We start from the raw sequence: 20,020 nt of genomic DNA on the forward strand, positions 1-20,020 counted from the left end.
AGTAATTCATATTTACTAATTCAGGATAGCATCAGTCCAAATAATCCAGTTAGACACCAAGGGATTTGTAATAGCAGGAATTCCATCTTTGCAAGCATGTGCTCAGCTCACAAAGCAGTTCTTTGTCTCTCCCAGAGACAGCATGGCAGGACAGCATTTCAGGTGTCCATCAGAGAGAGAGCTCTCTTCCAAGGGATCAGACAATTAAACCCCAATCTAGTCACAAATTAGCCCTGGCCAGGAGCCAATTGCGAGTAGACATAGGTGTGTCCAAAACTTAGTTGTCATAGCTGCAACATAGGATTGGCTAGGCGTTTGGAGGCCACGCCTGCAGTCACATGACCCAAACCTCCAGCTTCTCCATGATGTACGTGACATGGCCCATGTAGCCTTAAAGCAGGCGCCTTGAAGTCTAGGTCTTCCACTTAGAGGTGTGAAAGAATGTGTGGTTATATGGCATGCTGTTGAGGCCATCTGGGCCTCCCCATTTGGCTTGCAAGAGGAAACAAGGCACAGCTATCAGCAAGACATCCCAGGGGAATGCAGGAGACATTTAGAAATCAATATTTCTATACAATAAGTACTCTTTCACCTTTCAAGAGTTTGGCTGTTATTTTTTATTAGTCAGCAAGAATCCTGTGGCCCTGACCTGAATAGTCCAAGCTATATCAGTTTAATCAGATCAAAGGGTCAGCCCTGGTTAGAACAAAGATGGGAGACCACCAAAGAAGTCTAGAGTTGCTATGCAGAGGCAGCTAATAGCAAACCACCTCTGGATGTTTCTTGCCTTGAGAACTCTACAGGGTTGCTGTAATTCGGCTGTGACTTGAAAGAAAGGAAAAGAATCCTATGACTACATGAACAACTTTCTAGCTCCTGGTAAACCTTACAATTATTAAGTGCCATGTGAACTGGTAATCACAGCTGCATTCCTTCCTTGAGCAGCCATTATTAGCTAGAAGAGCCCAAAGGTGCTTTTTGTAATAATCGAGTAAGGGAGTATTATTAGTTTAAGTAAACTGCCACCCATCTGTTACAGTCTTTAAACAATGTGTGGTCTGAATCTATTTCTGCCTGTTATAACACTGGCTTGATACAAGTATGATGAACATTGCTGTTCCTTTGAGACAGACAATCCAAATTTTCCTTGCCTGCAGGGGGAGGGTGTATTTGATGTTAGTAAATATCCCAGGTAAGGGCATTTGGTGTCATTTTGACTCCTTGCTATGCTGGTGCCCTAGAACTGTGCATATAGTAGTGGCATTTAACTCTGAGGCAGCCATGTTTGTTTCAGCTACGGTAAGACCCATAGGGAAGAGTCTTGAATTTGCTCTGTGCTTGTAACGCACCAAGTGACAGTAGCACTTTGCATCCCAACAAGCTGTCATTGTGGGCTTGAGGTTGTGACCAATGTTCCCTCTAGGCTGAGTTAGTGTGAGCTAGCTCACAGTTTTTAAGCCTCTGGCTCACAGATTTTTGTCTCAGCTCAGGAAGGGTGGCTCCAGAGCAAACTAATTTATGCAGGAATCAAATCGCTCACTCACAATTTGAATGCCAGTAGCTCACAAAGTAGAATTTTTGCTCACAAGACTCCACAGCTTAGAGGGAACATTGGTTGTGACCATACTATGCACAGCAGGCTTGAGCATATTCTCTTTGCACCCCCCCACAAGTTCATAATTTTCTTGTCTCATTTGCTCCCCAAGACCTAGGGTGTCATATTCCCATTGGAAGTGCAGACTTGAGTTAGGTATTTTCTAAAATAATAATGAAATTGAACAATAATACTCATGTAACTACATTCATCTTAGTCAATTAGATTCAAGGTGCCATCCTAAGCAGAATTACTCCCTTCTAAGTCCACTGAAGTCTTCTTAGGATGGCACTTAGGTTGCCAACCCCCAAGTGGGCCTGGAGATCTCCTGCTATTACAATTGATTTCCATGTGACCAAGATCAGTCCACCTGGAGAAAATGGTTGTTTTGGAGGATGGGCTCTATGGCATTCTACCCCACTGGGGTCCCTCCCCTCCCTAAACCCCGCCCTCTGCAGGCTCCACTCTCAAAATCCCCAGGTATTTCCCCACCTGGAGCTGGCAACTCTAATGTCATTGCCACTGTGCCCAGGGCCACCAAGATGTCAGCCACTCTGGATCCCCATCAGGAGAAAGGCGGGATATAAGTAAAATAAATAAATAACAAATGGACAGACAGGCCAATTATTTTATTACTATAGATTCAACAGCAAGCCAAGTGGTTTTCTTTGTTTCATTTGGTTTGCATCAGGGTCATATAGGGGAGTAGGTGGGATCTTTGTCTGGCTCTTGGCGGCCCTGAAATCAAGTATAGTTTCTGGCACAAGACAACATCAGAATGAAGCACAAGACAGAAACTGAGAGGGACAGATAATGGAATTCGGTGTAGTTTTCCCACTTCCTATATGATTATGATGCAACATGCCTCCCATTCGTGCAACTTCAATGGAGTCATTGAGCACTGCTGCCATTTCACTGCTCCCTGATGTCCTCCCACTTTGTCCTGAATGTTGCTTTGTTGAGAGTTGTGTATTCCCTTCTTCTGCTTAGTCATGACAGGCCCGTAGTTACAGTGGGGCATCTCGGGGCTAGCCCCTCCGACTTGCTGGCAAGGCCCCCTGACTCCCCATCCAGCCCCGGGTGTCACAGCCTTCTCCCCTGGATTGATTAGCCAGTGTCCCCTAAGAAATTTAAATGCCCCCTGACTTAGAAAATCCTGGCCACGGGCCTGTTCCCAGGGAATGTGGACTCTATACAGCCTTTCATTGTCTGGCAAATGTTGATGTACACAATGCCATTTTAATAATAAACTTCTGTCAGCCTGCTTCTTATCATTCAGTCATGGATCATCACAACAGTGCTATTTTACATGCAGAATTAATCAATCAGTTCTTTCTTTCCATGCTTTCCTTCACAATTTTTCTTTCTTTCCATGCTTTCCTTCACAATTTTTCCCCCAGTCCCCCTTTTCTATCTGCCCTGAGGTAATAAATTCTCTTTGCCAAGTTAATCAGTTCTCCCTTGTCCCATTTTTCCTCTTCCCTGAATTCAGTGATGTTTTTTCTGTGTTCAACAAATCTATTAGCTCTCCTGCAGCAATTCTTCAAATCTGCAGCCAGCAGTTTCAGTACTTCTTCCTTGGCTAGGGAGGTACAACTTGAAAAGAGTCTAATGCAGTGACTCTTCTTTCTCTTTATTCTTGTGAGACACTTGGGGGGGGGAGAGAAATACTATGCTGTAGGAAATGGGAATAGTTTCATTTTTGCTTTTGGCTCTGGTGATACAAAGCAGTTATAAAACAAATTAACAGCCTTGGAATTGTAATGCTGCAAAGAACCAGAGGGTCATAAAGTTTTACCCTGCCGGTAAGGCCAGACCTGGCATCTGTCAGCTTTCTCCTCTCCCAGATTAACAGCTGCTTTTATATGTTATGCTATAGCACATGCTTAAAATGTAGCAGGCAGCATTTAAACCGTGTATCTGAAATTGGACACACAGCCACAGCGAACTCTTGATTAGCAATTGCTCCCTGTGGTGTATTCCCATTTTGGAAAATTTGTGTCTTTTGTTGGTATGTTGTAAATCTGCCTCAAAATGCATAATCCACAGTTTGCTAGAAGTGAAGAAATGCCACCAGACCAAGCATTTCCCTTAAAGCAGACATTTCTGGATGGCTCTTTTAGAAAGTGGGTCAGCTGGTGTTTTCCAGAGGTAGACGTTCAACTCAATCATGGCAAGATAGTCTGAGATTTATAGGGTGAAAGAGCAGGGATGCCAGCCTCCATGTAGGGCCTGGGGATTCCCTGGAATTACAGTTCACCTCCAGACTACGGAGATAAATTCTCCTGGAGAAAATGGATGCTTTGGAGGTGGACTCTATGGGATTGTACCCCACCGATGTTCTTGTCCTCTGCAGGCTCCATCCCCGAATCTCCAGGAGTTTCTCAACCTGGATTTGGCAACCCTACCCCATCCCCCACAGGTAGCCAGGGTAAAATTTTATGACCCTCTGGTTCTGGCAACCTTATGAAAGAAGGGGATTAGTTCTTCTTGAGCACAGGAACGGCGATCATTTAGGTCCCAAATATGAAACAAAAGTGTCCTGTTCCCACCAGTACTGGAGTTATGACGCACAAGTTCCTCATTTTACCTTGAGGCGGGGAAGTAGTTCAGTAGGGCAAGGGGGCTGGGGCCAAGATTACTGCAATGGTGGAGGAGCTGTTGAGCTAGATATGGTAGTCCTAGGCAGGACATAACAAGGTGGTGCCAAAAATGGGTGCTTCTCCACCACTGCCTTCTAGTCAGCAACTAGCCTTGCAGCTGAACCTTTCTGGGTGCCTCCACGGGGACCCCAATTGTACAAATAGATCAGGTATTCTTCCTCCTGTGTAATGTTATTGAAAGAGAGTCTAATGCAGAGAAGAGCTTTGGCTCAAGCTTGTCTTCATCGCTGATCTTGGAATCCAAGGGGTGTTTATGGGTAAGCCCAGGTGGAAGGCATTGGGATCCCAGATTCCAGGGGTAGGGTGTTCTGGGTCTCTTAGAGGATGCTGACTCCTTCTGGAGCTGGCAATGCTCCTTCTTCTCTTAGGATTTCCCTTCTTGACATAAACCCATTCACCAAAAGCTTCCTCAAACTTAAGTTTCACCACAGTACAAGTCCACCCAACTGAATGTCATATCTAGTTGTATAGGTTCCTAAAGCTGTCCAAAAGGAGGGAAAGACATAATAAATGGGGGTGAGAGAGAAAATACTTACCACGTGGGGGCGGCCTTTTTACCAGCTAGAAATCATGGTCCTTCTGCATTGCCAAAGTTACTCCACAAAAAGGTGAAGCTTGCTCAACATCACCTTCACAAGTATCTGACTAGTATGGCAAAAATATTTAAGAGCATTTGATAACAAACACTTCAAAGAGTTCTATCAATGCCCTTAATACTTTTGTCACTTTGTTTGATAATGTTGTCCTCACTTAGAAGTCTCAGTTCATCCATTTGAATGTGGCTTGTATGTATCTTATCTGCACCAGGCTATATTTTGCTGCTGGGTAACTTTTGGGTTTTGCCCAAGCATGTTTAAAAGTAGAACTGTTTGAAGGGCATTTAGCAAATAACAGTGGCCTTCAGGTTGTAAAAGCACATTGTATCATGTGCAGGACTATTTTTGGGCAGGAACGCACAGGAACGGAGTTCCGGCTGGCTTCAGAGTTGGCCACGCCAACTACAGCCAAAACCTCTGCATGCGTGGCTACGGAGGGAAGTCCTGGAGAGTGACCCCCCCAGTGACTCCGAGGCGGGCGGGCCGGGGGTCGCCTTCCCCGGCCTATCCAAGGGCCAGCCTGTCCGGGCAAACCAAAGGAAGGCATAGGGGTGTGGCCTAATATGCTAATGAGCTGTACTGTCAGGGTGTGGCCTAATATGCTAATCAGTTTCTGGTGTTGGGTGTGGCCTATTGTGCTAATGAGTTCCTGCTGGGCTTTTTCTACAAAAAAAGCCCTGATCATGCGTAATATATTCAAAAGCAATAATTAGCAAGATAAATAGCAGTTTGTATATGTAACAGAATGAAAATAAAGGCATGTTGTCAAGTTATTTTGAAATTTTATGATGTTCCATGTTAAGGGGGAAAAAATCAGGCATTTCTTATTTCCCTAGATGTCACGCTTTCTTGTTTTCTGCTCTGGGCAAGCTTCTCTGCTATGGGTTCCTTTAGTTTCAGATGTCTACTTCTGTGCTTTCTGCTAACTGAGAGAGCATCTGCTTTGCATTCAGAAGGTCCCAGGTTCAATCCCTGGTGCCGCCAGTTAAACTGATCAGAGCCCAGAGAGTCACAGCCAGTCAAAGTAGACAGTACTGGCCTTGATAGACCAATGGGTCTGACTGAGTATCAGGCCCCTTCATGTGTTCACAGGAAGTAACCTGAGTCAACTGCCTGTCCACAAGATTTTCTGTTTCAAAAATTCCTAGTGTAGCACTGGACCAAACCCCGGGGAAGCAGAAACCATGTGTTGGGTTTCTTGTACAAGTGTAAACCTTTTGTCATGAAGGCGTTAGGCTGTTGTTTATATATGTTAATGGTAGCAAGCTTGGCTTATATCCAATGGGATGCTGAGAGGATCTTTCCGCCACAGAAGGGAAAGTCCATTCATAATGAGATGACCTTCAGCCTGGCTACTGGCTGATCAATTCTTGGTGGTCATACCTGCTATCTGGCATGGATGCAGGAGGAGGAGATTTTTTTTGGGGGGGTGGGAATCTTCCTCCCTTTGTTCTTGAGTTGTTGATAGAGAAGAAAACATGATGTAGACAAGATGGTGTAGATTAGATAGCTAGACAGACTGTTCTTTGTTTTCCTTTTATTTCCTATGTAACCCTTCCCTGATTTCTATCTAGTATTCTTAGAAATAAACTCACCTGACTTTGCATTTACTTCATTTCCACTGTTACACAAACATTCTGCTATTTTTTTTACCCAACACCATGCCAAAAATGTAGAGGCTGTCCCTCGAACCTTATATTAAATGGCAGCAACAGTAATTTTGCTTCTATGATCATGAGCTGGATCATCCTTGACCAAACAGGCAGTACTGAAAGAGTTCATATGAGGCTGATGAGCTATTTATGTTCCATGCCAAGCCTATGGTTGGCAGGAGAAAATCAGCTGTGCATATGTACCACCCACTTTTATTTCCAATTTTGAATTTTTCAGATCAGGATGTGAGCAGCTGTGACCAGTACCACACAAACTGCTATAAATGGAGATATATTTTGTAGGAGAATAAATTTCTTTTTAAAGCTCATGAGGCATGTCAAGGAAACAGAAGGTAACATCTGTTGCTATGGTGTCCAGATGTGATGTAAAGCAGATCCATGTTGCTGTGCTGCTGCTGCTGTTCTGGCAGTAGTCATTCTCTCCAGTTGCAGTGCAGTAGAGCAAATCAGTGGAGAGAAGATGGGACTTGGGGCAGAACTGGCAATGTTTTTCTCTGTGCACCATCCTAAAGGCTTCTCCAGGAACAGCGATGGACGCAGCTACAGCAGCATAAACCAGCTGGGCCCCAGCACAAGACTTATTTGTGTTGCATAAGATGCTTCTTGCTTGCTGGCTTTGTATCTTCGTAGGGCAGACTACACAAGACTTGAACTTGGCCCCTGGTGTCACTCACTTTTGACTGGTCCATCTACAACCATTTTTGCAGTATTGCACTGAGCAAGTGTGTGTATGCATTCACCATGAAGAGCATTTGTTTGACACTGTCGGGGTAGGACATACACTTAGAAGTATTAATATTGGGTTCATATTGAGGTTAAGGCAATGTGCCATCAGCATGTAGCACATACTTCTAAAGATTAAATATTCCCCAACGACTTTTTGAGTTAATGCAGAATTCCGAAAGGCACAGTGCATAGCCTAATAGGGTGCATTCTGGCTGTTAAATTAGTTTTGAAAGTGCTTTTGTGTATTATAGAGGGGTATCATAAATATTTCAATTGCCACATCCTTTTAGCATCTGCAAGAGTAGGACAATATTTCTGAAGGTACTTTCAAAGCAGCCATTTATTGATGTGTCAAGACTTCCTCAAGTGTTTGTGGTTTCTTAATAGCTACACTTATCTTTAACGGTCTCACCTGATATGAGCTAGACAAAGCTATTAATTTTATGACTCCAGATCTGAGTGTGTTTTTTTTGCCTCCAAGAGGCAAGAAGTATTTGACTCTTTCTTCGTGCAGTACGAATTTCATAATAGTGAACTTCCTATCTATGTACACTAGAAGTGAAATGATTTAGAGCTGCACTGCCTACCCTTGAAAGATTAATCTCTGAGGGTATAAATAGACTGGAGAGTGTTTTCTGAAGTGTAGAAGTTTTTAACAGCTCCATCCTAAGCAGAGTTTACCATCTTCTAAGCCCATTGTCTTCAACTGACTTAGAAGGATGTAACTCTGCTTCGGATAGCACTACAGGAATGACATTACATTTAGCAATGAACCAGACATGCATCTGAATACTCTTGGCGGGGAGGACGGGGTATAAATCTAATAAATAAATAAATGGAATTGCCAGAATACACAACAGACCCTATCATATAAAAATTAAGATCTGCTTCTTTATTCCTCCTCTTCTGGCCATGATAGCCTGGGAAAAAGTCTTTCCCATTCACATCTACAGAAATCAAGAAAAATGTGCCAGGAGGCAAACATACCCACAGATTCAAAGACCCACACACCCAAAGAGGGGATGAAAGGACAAATGGAGGAGTTGGCAGATAGTTGTGGGAGGAGGAGCAGGAGGAGGAGGTTGTTATCAAGCAAAGCAATCTTAGACTGCTTGTCAGACAGCAGAAGCCCCTTCCAAGGCACCTCGCTTCTTGTACGTCATTCTTTTGTTAGCTTTTAAAACCCAGCAATTCAGAAACCTAGGCAGTAGAATGTTGGTTGTCACCGTCCACACAATGAGATGCTTAGAGATCGATAACCAAGGCTGTTGTTGCTTAGTTCAGAAGGACAATTAGAAAGAACTAGAAAGAGTGGTTAACTCAAGAAGCCAATACAAGTAAAAAGAAATAAAGACTCTCCAAATATGAAAAAGAACACTCACAATGTCTCTGAAAAATACTTAAAGCAGAGTGGATGAAATGCGTGTGAGAAGAATTCAGCACACTTTGCCACCCTGGGGTGGTATGATTACTGCAAAACTTGTTTTTGAACTTCCTGTTGGTCTGCGATAGCAACACGGGAGACCATTGGCCAGGAGCGATCATATCATTTCCATGGAGTTTTTGTTGCGGAAGGCCTCCCCCTTCCCGCTGCTGCTCTGTTTTGGGGAGGCTTTAGAGATCTTGTGGGTGTGTGATTGTAGGGCAATTATGCCATATTTGAAAAAAAAAAAAAAAATCCCACATAAATGGCCCTGCTAGTCTGTTGCAGCCAAAGCATGTGTTGTCTTGCAGCACCTTAAAGACGAAACAGATTTCATGTGGCATGGCTGATGACTCCTTTTTGGCTTATCGCACACACAAACATTCCAAAAGGGATGTTTTCCATGTTTCTGTTCATCGCATGGCAATTGCTGCATCATGACAACATCCCTGTGTGAATGATTCATGAGGAATCAAACAGTACTTGTAGAATTTTCATGGGATTTCATTTGGTGTCTGTTTACGAATTCACAGGGGTCTGTCATCAAGTGATGTGCACACACACGTATGAATGAGCAAGTGCTGTGACGCTCCTAAATAGCGCCCGCATCTTAATGGGTGATAAGGTGCAAATAAAATGGTGAATATCAATGCAAACAGTCTTGCCTTCTGAATTTAGTTGTGGAATGCATTTGAGAACTACTTCTACCTTTCTCTTGCAGGTGAATCCTTAAAAGTAACAGCAAAAAAATTCACAGATGATCCTTGTTATTTGCCCAAAAGGGAGGCAGTTGTACAAGCAGCACGGGCTCTTCTGGCTGCTGTTACAAGACTTCTTATTCTGGCAGACATGATTGATGTGTCCTACCTGCTGCAACATCTAACCAGTGTGAGTAGCTTCATGACCAGTGAAGGAGCTGTATATTACGTATTCTTTGTTACCAAGCCTTCTTCCTTCCACGGTTTTGGGCTACATTTGAGAAAATCCTTTGTTAAAATATTCATGCTGAAGTGCCATGCAGCTGCTGATGAGGAGGAAGAGAGATGGATTTGATCAGGTCAACTGCTAGGTAGTGGGAGTTATCCATAACTCACAATGAAAAAGTCATCCGACTTACAGAATGCGATGTGGGTATGAATTTTTATTTTAATGAACATGGTACATGGTCCACTTGGATGTTCTCCAGGGCAAGCCACATTGAAATAAATTAGATGTAGAGGATTTTAGCTGTTTCCACACTAGAATGAATTTATACTGTTTGGTTTTTGTTTTAATTTGTAGCTATTATATTATATTGATTTCCATTGTTTGTATTCTTGTAAACTGCCTTGTGAGATCTGCATTTGGGAAGGCAGTATTGTATTCCTAGAAGTACATTAATAAATCTTGGGGAAGGGGACTTGAAAACAAAGGCCCCATTTCAATTGCAATCAATCATGCTTAAATCTCATTGAAATCATTGTGGTTTACATTGCTCAGACTGCAGAAGTAGCACTACTTCAGACTGTACATTTTCCTTCATAGACCATTCAAGCAGGTTTTGTAAGAAGTAAAATGGTATCGTTTGTGGTATCAGTACCATAAATACTGACTTGGGATGCCAAGTATGGGAGGTGATATACAAATGTCTTTCATAAATGAGCTGCTACTGAACAGAATCAGTGCAGAAGCAATTCTGGAAGGGTTTCTGTAAGTACTTAGAACTATATTCCAACTTTATTTTACTTATTGTTAACATTTATAGACTGGCTTTCCAGCCAAATAGAAGCTCCAGAAGTTACTCAAGAGTTCTTAAAAGCTTGCGTTCTGTTTTGTGATATTTTGGTGGCTGCTATTAAAAGATATCACAGCTGCAATCCTAAAGACACTTTCCTGTGAGTAAGCCTGATTGAATAACATGGGACTTGCTTCTGAGTATGCCTGTTTAGATTATTCCTTAAATTATTTGTATGTTTTGATTTTTTGTGAACGGACATGGATGCCTATAACCAAAAGTCAGTAACAGTTAACAGTGTACTAAAAGCAACTGAAAAGGACATTAGACTAGGGATGAATCGGGCAGAGTATGTCATAAAGCCCATTTGCAGGCTTATGAGGTGGCTTTCTTCTCTGCCACCATTGCATCAACCAAATCTTGTCCAGCTCAGTTGTTCAGAGTGGTTCTGATTTGATAACAGCTAAGGCTGAAGCTGTGGGTGATGAAAATTTGGCCCCCAGCTGTGATATTTTTGCAAGTTTCTTTGCTGACAAAATCTCTCCCATCTGTTCCAACTTGGAGGCCAAATTGAGTGCAGATCTGGTACCTCAAGTGTTAGAAGTGCTTGCTTGTCTTTTTGTTATGGATAGTTTCAGACTGATTCTGCCTGTGGGTGCTTACAGGGTCCTTGGAAGTGTGAGGGCCACCACTTGTGCTCTGTACCCATACCCATCATGGCTTTTAAAAACTTGCCAGGAAAAGGTACTGGAGCCATTAGTGAAAGCTCTCCCTAGGCCATTGAAGGAGGTAGTTATTAGACCTCTGCTCAAAAAAAACTTCATTGGCTAGGTAGCCAATTACAGGCCAGTCTTCAATTTACCTTTTCTAGGAAAGGTGTTAGAGCATATAGTGGCAGATTAGCTCCAGGGCTTCCTAGATGACATCTGCCCTTGACCCATTGGTTTCAGGCCTGGGTTTGGGACCAAGATGGCTTTAGTTACACTAGTGGGTGATTTTCATTTAAAGTTGGATGGGGGACATTCTTCCCCGTTGATACTGTTGGACCTCTCAGCAGCCTTTGATACAGTTGACCACTCCTTTCTTATCCACCAGTTAGAATATGGAGTTGGTATTAAGGGCATAGCTGTGCAGTGGTTTTGCTCTTTTCTGTCTGACTGGACACAAAGAGTCTCTACCGAAGCTGCAAAGTCAACTGTGTGGAATTAACTTGTGAGATGCCACAGGGTTCTATTATTTCACACATACTCTTAAATATATATCTCAGGCTGCTGAATGAGATTGTCCAGAGCTTTTGAACTGGGTGTCACCAATATAAAGATGACACTCAGCTCTGTATTTCATTATCTGGGCCTCCAGATACATCTGTCTTGGTTCTGAAACTGGTGCTTTGAGGCTGTGGTCATGTGGCTAAGGTAGAACAAACTAAAGATGAATCCAGACAAGACAGAGGTATAGCTAGTTTTTTGTTGTTGTTCAGTTGCACAGTCGAGTCCGACTCTTCGCGACCCCATGGACCAGATCCCGCCAGGCCTTCCTGTCTTCCGCCGGTTGATATTCTAGAGGTACTGAATACGCTTGTCCTGTGTAGAGCAACCTTGTCCTTTTCAGAGTGGTTTAAGAGCTTGAGGATGCTCATGGATGCTGCCTTGTTGTTTGAAATGTACGGTGGCCAAGGAGCACCTTCACCAGCGGTATCTGATCCACCAACTTTCTGATTACCTAGACTCAGCTGGCTTAGCTATGCTTATCCATGCTTCTGTAAACTCATGGTTGGATGACTGCAATGCGCTTTATGTGGGACTGCTCTTGAAGACAACCCAGAAACTACAACTGGTCCAGAATGCAGTGGCCTGACCGCTGTCAGGGGCTAAGCCCCAGGAACAGATGTTGCCTACTTTGAAACAGCTATATTGGCTACCAGTCTGTTTCTGAGTGCAATTCAAGGTGCTGGTTATGACATTTAAAGCCTGTCACAACCTATGATCCACATATTTGAAGGACCGTATCCTTCCATATGTCCTTGTGTGCCATCTACGGTCCTCAGGCATCCATCTGTTGGCTATCCCAGTTCTTAGTGTGGCCCTTCTGGCACTGACCAGACCCTAGCCCTTTTCCATTGTGGCTCCATCTCTGGGGAATGGGCTCCCTGAAGAAGTGAGATGGGCCCCCTCCTTGGAGAACTTCAGGAGGTGCTGTAAGGCCTGCCTGTTTACCAGGCCTTTTGAAGGGGTTTGAATAGCAGGCATTTTTTAAGGGGGGAGGGAGGAGGGATTTGGGGCTTGTTATTTTATCTTTGGTTTTAGCTGGGAATGTTTTAACTATTATTCTATCCCCCCTTGAAATAAGAGGAAAGGCAGGATATAAATGTTTTAATAAATAAAAAAATAAACAACACACATACATTCCTGCAAATTAGGGTTGCCAGCTCTGATCTGGGAAATACCTGGAGATTTGGGGGTGGTGGAGCCTCAGAAGGGTGGGGTTTGGGGAGGGGGAGGGACTTCAGTGGGATATAATGCCATAAGAGTCCACCTTCCAAAGCAGCCATTTCTTCCAGGGGAACTGATCTATATCGCCTGGAGATCAGTTGTACTAGCAGGAAATTTCCAGCCACCACCTGAAGGTTCAGAAAATGAAAAAAACACCATCAAAAATTGCCAAAATATAAACTGTGTTTCATGGTTGTAAAGTTGGTGGTGTCACAACATCAAAAATAAGTGCATACTAATACTATAAGCAAGGTATAGAATGCAATGTTTCCTCCTTTGAAGATAAATATCAGTCCATATTCAACTTAGTAGGAGGAATCCACATTTTCAAAAAATTTTCAAAAACAGCCTTTGCAAAAACACCCATTCCCGATACTTAAAGGAGATGTTTCCATCAACTTCTTCAGTTTGCCGGCTGTGTAGTTGGAACTGTGGAAATAGTTACACAAAATCGCCTTTGTGACACTAGGTTTCCCAGCTTTTTGGATTGACTATCTGGAGGTTGGCAAACCTGCAAAATCAGTCTCTTAATACCACTGAACTTAAACATCAAGACAGTATTGATTTGTGTGTCTGGACACACCTTTCAAATTCTTTCAAGGTTGGGTTCTAGAGTCCCCCCCCCCCCAAGGAAGGGAATTGCAAAGTCAATGTAAAATAACTAAAAAAGTCTTTGCTTATTGACAATAATTGTTTAAACCTTCTAAAGCAGACAGAACCTGGAACATGGCCTTATCTGTAGATCTTACTGGTTGCCAGGTCTCTGGCTATGGCCTGCTATACATTTTGAGTGGTGGCAGAAAAAGAAGAATTTTAAAAAGCCAGCATTGCACATGGCATGATGTTGCTGGAAACTCTGTGGTTTTAGCATATGGTTTCCGGCAATTCCTAGAGTGGCATGGTGTCACTTCGGGGTTTTTCCAGAAATGATGTCATGATGTGCGTGATGCCATGTGCTAGGGCTGCCAAGTGGGGGCAGGGAAACCCCTGCTTTGGAGGCCCGAGGCCCGATTTTCGCCGCCGCAGAATTGGGCCCCGGGGGGAACCCCATCCCGGCGTGTGCATCACCAGGAAGTGACGTGGGCACGCTGGGGGCGGGGCCATGGCAATACAAGGAAAAACTCTATGGCTGTGGCCCCGCCCCCAGCGTGCCTGGTGTCCTCCCGTCACTTCCGGGTGACGTGCGCGTGGCACGCGCGCACGCACAAGACGCCGGCCGGGAGCCCCCCACTCCCGGCGAAGATACACTTGGCAACCCTACTATGTGCCCCCATGACTCTGCCTCCCAAGATCCCACCAGTTGCCAGGCACAACAGAGATAATCATACAGGAGAAGGCTTCTAAGCTTTGCTGGGCCCAGGTACTCTTGAGTGTTAATTACCAGCACCTTGAATTGTACCTATAATTTAACAGGTTATCAATTTGCTTTGACTGCCTCTTATGAACAATCTCCATGGGTAGGTATATTGCAGTAGTTCACCTGTAAGATTTGAGAATGTATTTTTAGATTTAGTAGAATGTAGTTTAGTGACTCCAGCCCACAATCTCATCATTAAAGTGCCACAAGTCTCTTGTTATATGGGCACTGTGGGAATGCAGCAGTTCAGATTAAAACAGAACAGACATTTCCTTCAGTATTTATGTATTTTGATTTATTAGTCTACTATATCTCATGGATTTAGGGTATAGAACAGTGCTTTGTTAGGTAAACAAAACAGTAAATGGTTTCTGTGGTTTCTTATCTGTTTTTTAAACGTAATGTCTTATATCTTTTATAACTAACGTTGGATAAGCTTTCTAAAATAATACAATTCCTAAAATTCATGTAGTAATAACCAGTCTTATGTAATCGTCTCATGTATAGCTTCAGTATTTCTGAAACTTTTTTCATTGCATTATTATTTGCCAGAGTGCTAAAATGATTGAAATTCGTAAAGTGTGCTGTTGAACATTTCAGAAACATGGAGTCTGTATCGAAGAACACTGTAATCTTTTCCCCCATTCCTTAAAAAAGTAGTATTCATGGAAAACAAAATACCATTAAAGAATACGTTTCTCTCCTTTGCAGAGTATGTTAGAGCTATATAATCTGCTGTGCATATTGCTGAGCTCTGTTGTAATGGAGGAGACATACTTTTCTTAGCTGTGCAGCCTTTGCTCATTCTTACTGTGCCTGCCAAAAGGATTTCTTTTTTATGCAGTCCCATTAATTAGAATATAGACTGCGAATACCAGGTAGTTTTAGCATATGCTACTGAACAGCCATCAAGCACTAATGGCATTTTGGTCACTGCCATCCTGGGCCAAATTCTAATACAATTGAAATCTTTAACGAGCGCTGACTTTGCTTCCCCTGCCCTTTCTGAAGTCTTTAACTTTTGTGATTATATGTTAAAGCTCCCTCAGGCAATTGAAAGGCTCTTTTCTGTGGACTTAGATCCAGCATAGATAGCAACACCGGTTTGCACAGCGTCCGCTGTCCAGATTATTTTGCTGGTGCATATCAATTTAAAAAGGCAGTACTTTTAATATATGCCTCTACAGTTTTTCCCCTTGAGTGTGGTCTTCTGCTGTGGTGCACCGGCATATTGTATTACTCCTTCATGAAGATCTTGGCTGCAAGACTAGCCATTAATCATTTAAGAGCAGATGAGGAGGCTCTTCGCTTCTCAGTTCCACGGCTCCGAGGTTTTTTTGTAATTTTCATAGAATAAAATTGAGGAGTTTGATCACTGAACCAAAATTAATTTTAAAGGTTATGTCATTCACTACAAAAATGAAACTGCTGACCAAGGAAGAAATTTGTTAAATGTATAAAAATGGGGGGAAGAAAAGGGGCAAACCCATAAACGGGTCTTGGCACAGTATTTTATTCCTTTAGCGTCAGAGGTGTTCAGTCTGGACTGAAGCGTGCAGCGTATGGCAACCTATACCATAGGAAGGAATATTAAAATTTGCATACCCAATAATTGCTAAAGAGGTGCATGTTGCTAAGCAGGATTAAGTTGGAGTTGATCAAGCACTTTAATGCCTATCTCTCCCTGTTACGATGGGATCCCTCTGCTTGCCAATGTCCGTCTTATTCTTGCAGTAATTAGAAAAGGTGGCAAAGTTTTAACTGTACTTTACATGAGATAATGCAGACATGATCAAAGGCCCTTAAATAGTAGTCAGGGGGTCTTCTCTCATAATTCTGGAAATACTTTGGAACAAGCATTTCCCAGCAGCTTATGTGTATCACAAAAGTGTGTCTCACTTGCAGCTAAACAAATGTGCTTATTAGGTATCTGTACGTAATGATAGAATTGATAATAAAAAAGACATTCCCTTATTTATTTACTTCATTCTTACCCCAGCATTCTCCCCAATGGGGACCCAAGGCAGCATACATTGTTCTCCTCTGCTACATTTTATCAACAACCCTGTGAGGTAGATTAGGCTGCGAGCATGTGAATGGCCCAAGGTCACCCAGCAAGCTTTTGTGGCACAGTGGGGATTTGAACCCGAGTCTCCCAGATTCTAGTCTGGTGCTCTAAAGTTTCTAAGCATTACAGCCCACTGGCTTTCCTATATTTAACAGTGTTGAGGAACTGGTAGTTTGAGGAGTCGTCGTAAGGCCACATGACCTCAGATAGTTCTAGAATAAAGCATTGTACAGAATGTCTTAATTGCTCTTCATATTAAAGTTGTTTAGCCGTTTCCCATTCTGCTAGTCTTTATCTATGGACCCCAAAATATTAATGTGTCATTTGAACTAAGCCATGCAAACTTCATTGTAATCCAGTGTGCAATTTGCATGGTTATCAAGATCAACGGGGAGATGAGTATCAGGCTGCCTTGCTCCATACGGTTTTTGGTCTTAGAGGAATGAAGGCTATGTTGACACTTGCTCCCATGTTGGAACGTCATCTTCCAAGGGCACAGATGTCTTCTTCAGTAGTGCAGAGCGGTCCATCATCAACATTGCTCCTGATACCATGCTGACATTTGTATAGCAATTGCATTAGGCAATGTGCAAGACCTGTGTCTTGGATGTCCCTGGGCGATCAGCCAATATGAAAGCCCCATCTGTGTGCTTAGTGGAAGTCATTGGAGCATGCCCAGTGTAAAATCAGCTCTTGCATTTGAGCCTGTGCAGACACAGACTGACTAGTCTGCAGTAGAAGTGGGGGAAATGGCTGCCCTGGCAGTTGAACAAGCCATGCGTGTGGTTACAGGCACATGTTTTGGAGGAAGCTAGAACTGTAGCTTTATGTATCTTTATTGAATTTTTTTAATTCATACCCCTCCTCTAATTTTTATCACATCCTTCTTAGGCCGAGCCCGTTGAAACTAATGCAGTGTGAATGAATGGTATCTAGATTTGGGTGCGCACCTTCTTTGTTCATTATTTAGATGCCCTGCTTGTCATCTCAGTGGGGACCCAAGGCGGCTGACAACACCATTCTCCCCTCTTCCATTTTATCCTTAAAACAGCGACCATGTGAAGTAGGTTAGGTTGAGAAAGAGTTACCGAATCAAGGTCGCCCTTTGGCGAACATAGATTTCACAGATCCTAGTCCAACAGGCTACCACTATGCTATACTTGTCTATACTGGTGGTCTGTACTGATCCAGTAAGTGATCCATGCACAGAAGCTTTCTTTATTCATGGATCTTCTTACTTTGATGCCAGTAAAGAAGCATTGGGTTGGGGTGGGGTTAAAAGGATGAAAAAAAATCCCACCTTTTGACCTGTCCCTCTTCTTTTTCCTTTATCATTCTGCCTTCCCATAGATCTTGCACAAAAAGAAACAGAAAGATAGGGCCAGTTTAGAAAAACTCACAATCCTTCTTTCCCAGGATCTATATTTGTTTGCCTATTACTAACTCCATCCTCCCCAGGTTGTGTTTGTTACCATAGTAACCGTGTCCTCCACAGCCCTTAATTGTTTGATGCATTTAAAGCATCTGAGAGGTAAAGCCTCATGTTTTTGCCAGCAGATATTGCGACACATGGAGATACTCTGGAATAACTTGATTGAACATGGCAGGTCCAACAGATGTTGCTGAAAATGAAAGGGAAGCTTTAGTAAAGCAACGATTAACCTCAAAACCATCCTTCATCCTTTTCTGAAAGGCAGTTCTGGTAGAATGTTTTGCATTAGCTGAATGGATCGCAGGGTGATTCAAGTGGGGACGCGCCAGTGAAAACATCGAGACAAATTGGCCCTCTGTGCAATAATCTTTATTGGCAGTTCTGTGAGACAAGGAAGCATTCATGGGATTATCCACTGAGTACTCCCAAAGCTGCATGCCAGAGTTTACCTCAGTGTCAACAAAGCGTTCTTGCGTAATTTGACTTGACATCTGAATTACAAATATTAATTCTCTGTGTGATCCTAAGCAGCCTTACCCTCCTTCTAAGCCTGTGGACTTCAGTGGATTTAGGGGGCTGCTAATTGGGTTTAGGGCTGCACTATAAGTAAAAGTATGCATTTGTCGCTTGTGTAAAATCAATCTACATGAAAGATTAATATATATATTTTTTCTACATGGCCACAGGTGCAAAGAACGTTTCTTTCTCTTCAGAATGTATCTAGTAAATCTGAACTGCAGAGAACGTATAAACATCTTCAGAAAGAACTGGAAAAGCTGGACCATTTGGCATATAAACGGCAGCAGGTAAGAATACTGAAAGGAACAGTAGCAACCCAGTCTGATGAATGTTTAGTCAAAAGTTAAGCTCACTAAGTTCAGTTAGGGTCAATCCTAAACCAGCATGCCTAAAATGGGCACCTTAGAAGAAACAAGTAAAAGGAAAAGTAAGGTAACTGGGGCTTTGTGCAAAGCAAAAAGGGCCCGGCATGGCACGGCCCGACATTTGCGGCACTGGACAGGGAGGGAGAGGTGGATGGATGCCGGACGGGGGTGGGGATGGCGAGCGGCGGGAAAACCAGGTCCTCCCTCTTGTCCCCCGACCCAATAGAAAAGCCCCGGGATGGCTGTCGGAGGGGAAGATTTATAAGAGGGAACCAGCTGCTTGCCTCCCCCACCCAGCCTTTGTCCGGCCTTCACAAAGCTTGCCCACCCATCCCACCCTCTAGGTATGCCATCCGGGGTTGATTCAGTTAACTGAATTCATTAAAATTGGGTACAGTGTTGTCCTTTTTGTATAATTAGAATTGTTGGTTTACTCTATGGCTCGTTTGTGTAGACCTTCTCTTGTCACAACTAGGTGGTAACAGCAGTCCCCTATGATGATGAGTTCTATGAGGTGTTGTAGGTCTTCATAGAACCAGTCCACTTCAGCCTCTTCTGCATCAGTGGTTGGGGCATAGATTTGGATTACTGTGATGTTGAATGGTTTGCCTTGGAATCGGATTGAAATCATTCTGTCATTTTTGAGATTGTATCCCAGTACTGACTTTTGCACTCTCTTGTTGACTATAAAGGCCACACCATTTTTCTACGAGATTCCTGGCCACAGTAGTAGATATAATGGTCTTCTGAATTAAATTTGCCCATTCCTGTCCACTTTAGTTCATTGATTCCTAAGATCGATGTTCAGTCTTGCCATCTCATTTTTGACCACGTCAAGCTTACCTTGATTCATAGGTCTTACATTCCAGGTTCCTATGCAGTATTGTTCTTTGCAGCATCGGACTTTCCTTTCACCATCAGACACATCCACAACTGAGCGTCCTTTCGGCTTTGGCCCAGCCGCTTCACTCTTTCTGGGGTTACTTGGACTTGCCCTCTGCTCTTCCCCTGTAGCATATTGGACACCTCCCGACCTGAGGGGCTCATCTTCCGGCGTCATATCTTTTAGCCTTTTGGGTGACCAAATCAAGAGGTGACCATTAACCCACCACCAGCCTACCACCAAATTAGATTTTCCCAAGAAGCTTCCAGCCTCACTTATTGTCCGTCTTGGGTGGCCCTCCACGGCATAGCCCACAGCCTCATCGAACCACGCAAGCCTCCTCGCCATGAGAAGGCAGTGATCCATGAGGGGGAGTATGCTGCTACTCCTGTCTAAACTCAAAGATTTCAGAAAGTATAGACTGGAATTACTTTGCACCATTAATGTCAGGTTCCCCAGTCAATTCACTCTCCACACACACTATTGGCAGTGTAATGCTTTATTAGAGACTAGGG

At 43.3% G+C, this 20,020-nt stretch overlaps 1 protein-coding gene across 1 annotated transcript in view; it reads left to right on the plus strand.

Annotated features, from left to right (window-relative positions):
• Positions 1 to 20,020, plus strand: part of CTNNA3 (catenin alpha 3) — a 228,779-nt gene that overhangs the window by 32,507 nt on the left and 176,252 nt on the right. Inside the window, exons 4-5 of the mRNA XM_015423222.1 lie at positions 9,397 to 9,563; positions 18,425 to 18,544. Of these exons, the coding sequence (XP_015278708.1) occupies positions 9,397 to 9,563; positions 18,425 to 18,544 (287 nt within the window). The remainder of the gene's footprint in view (positions 1 to 9,396; positions 9,564 to 18,424; positions 18,545 to 20,020) is intronic.

The sequence above is a fragment of the Gekko japonicus genome, unplaced genomic scaffold (genome assembly GCF_001447785.1).
Source record: "Gekko japonicus isolate JY-2015 unplaced genomic scaffold, Gekko_japonicus_V1.1 scaffold1368, whole genome shotgun sequence".
Lineage (NCBI taxonomy): Eukaryota > Metazoa > Chordata > Lepidosauria > Squamata > Gekkonidae > Gekko > Gekko japonicus.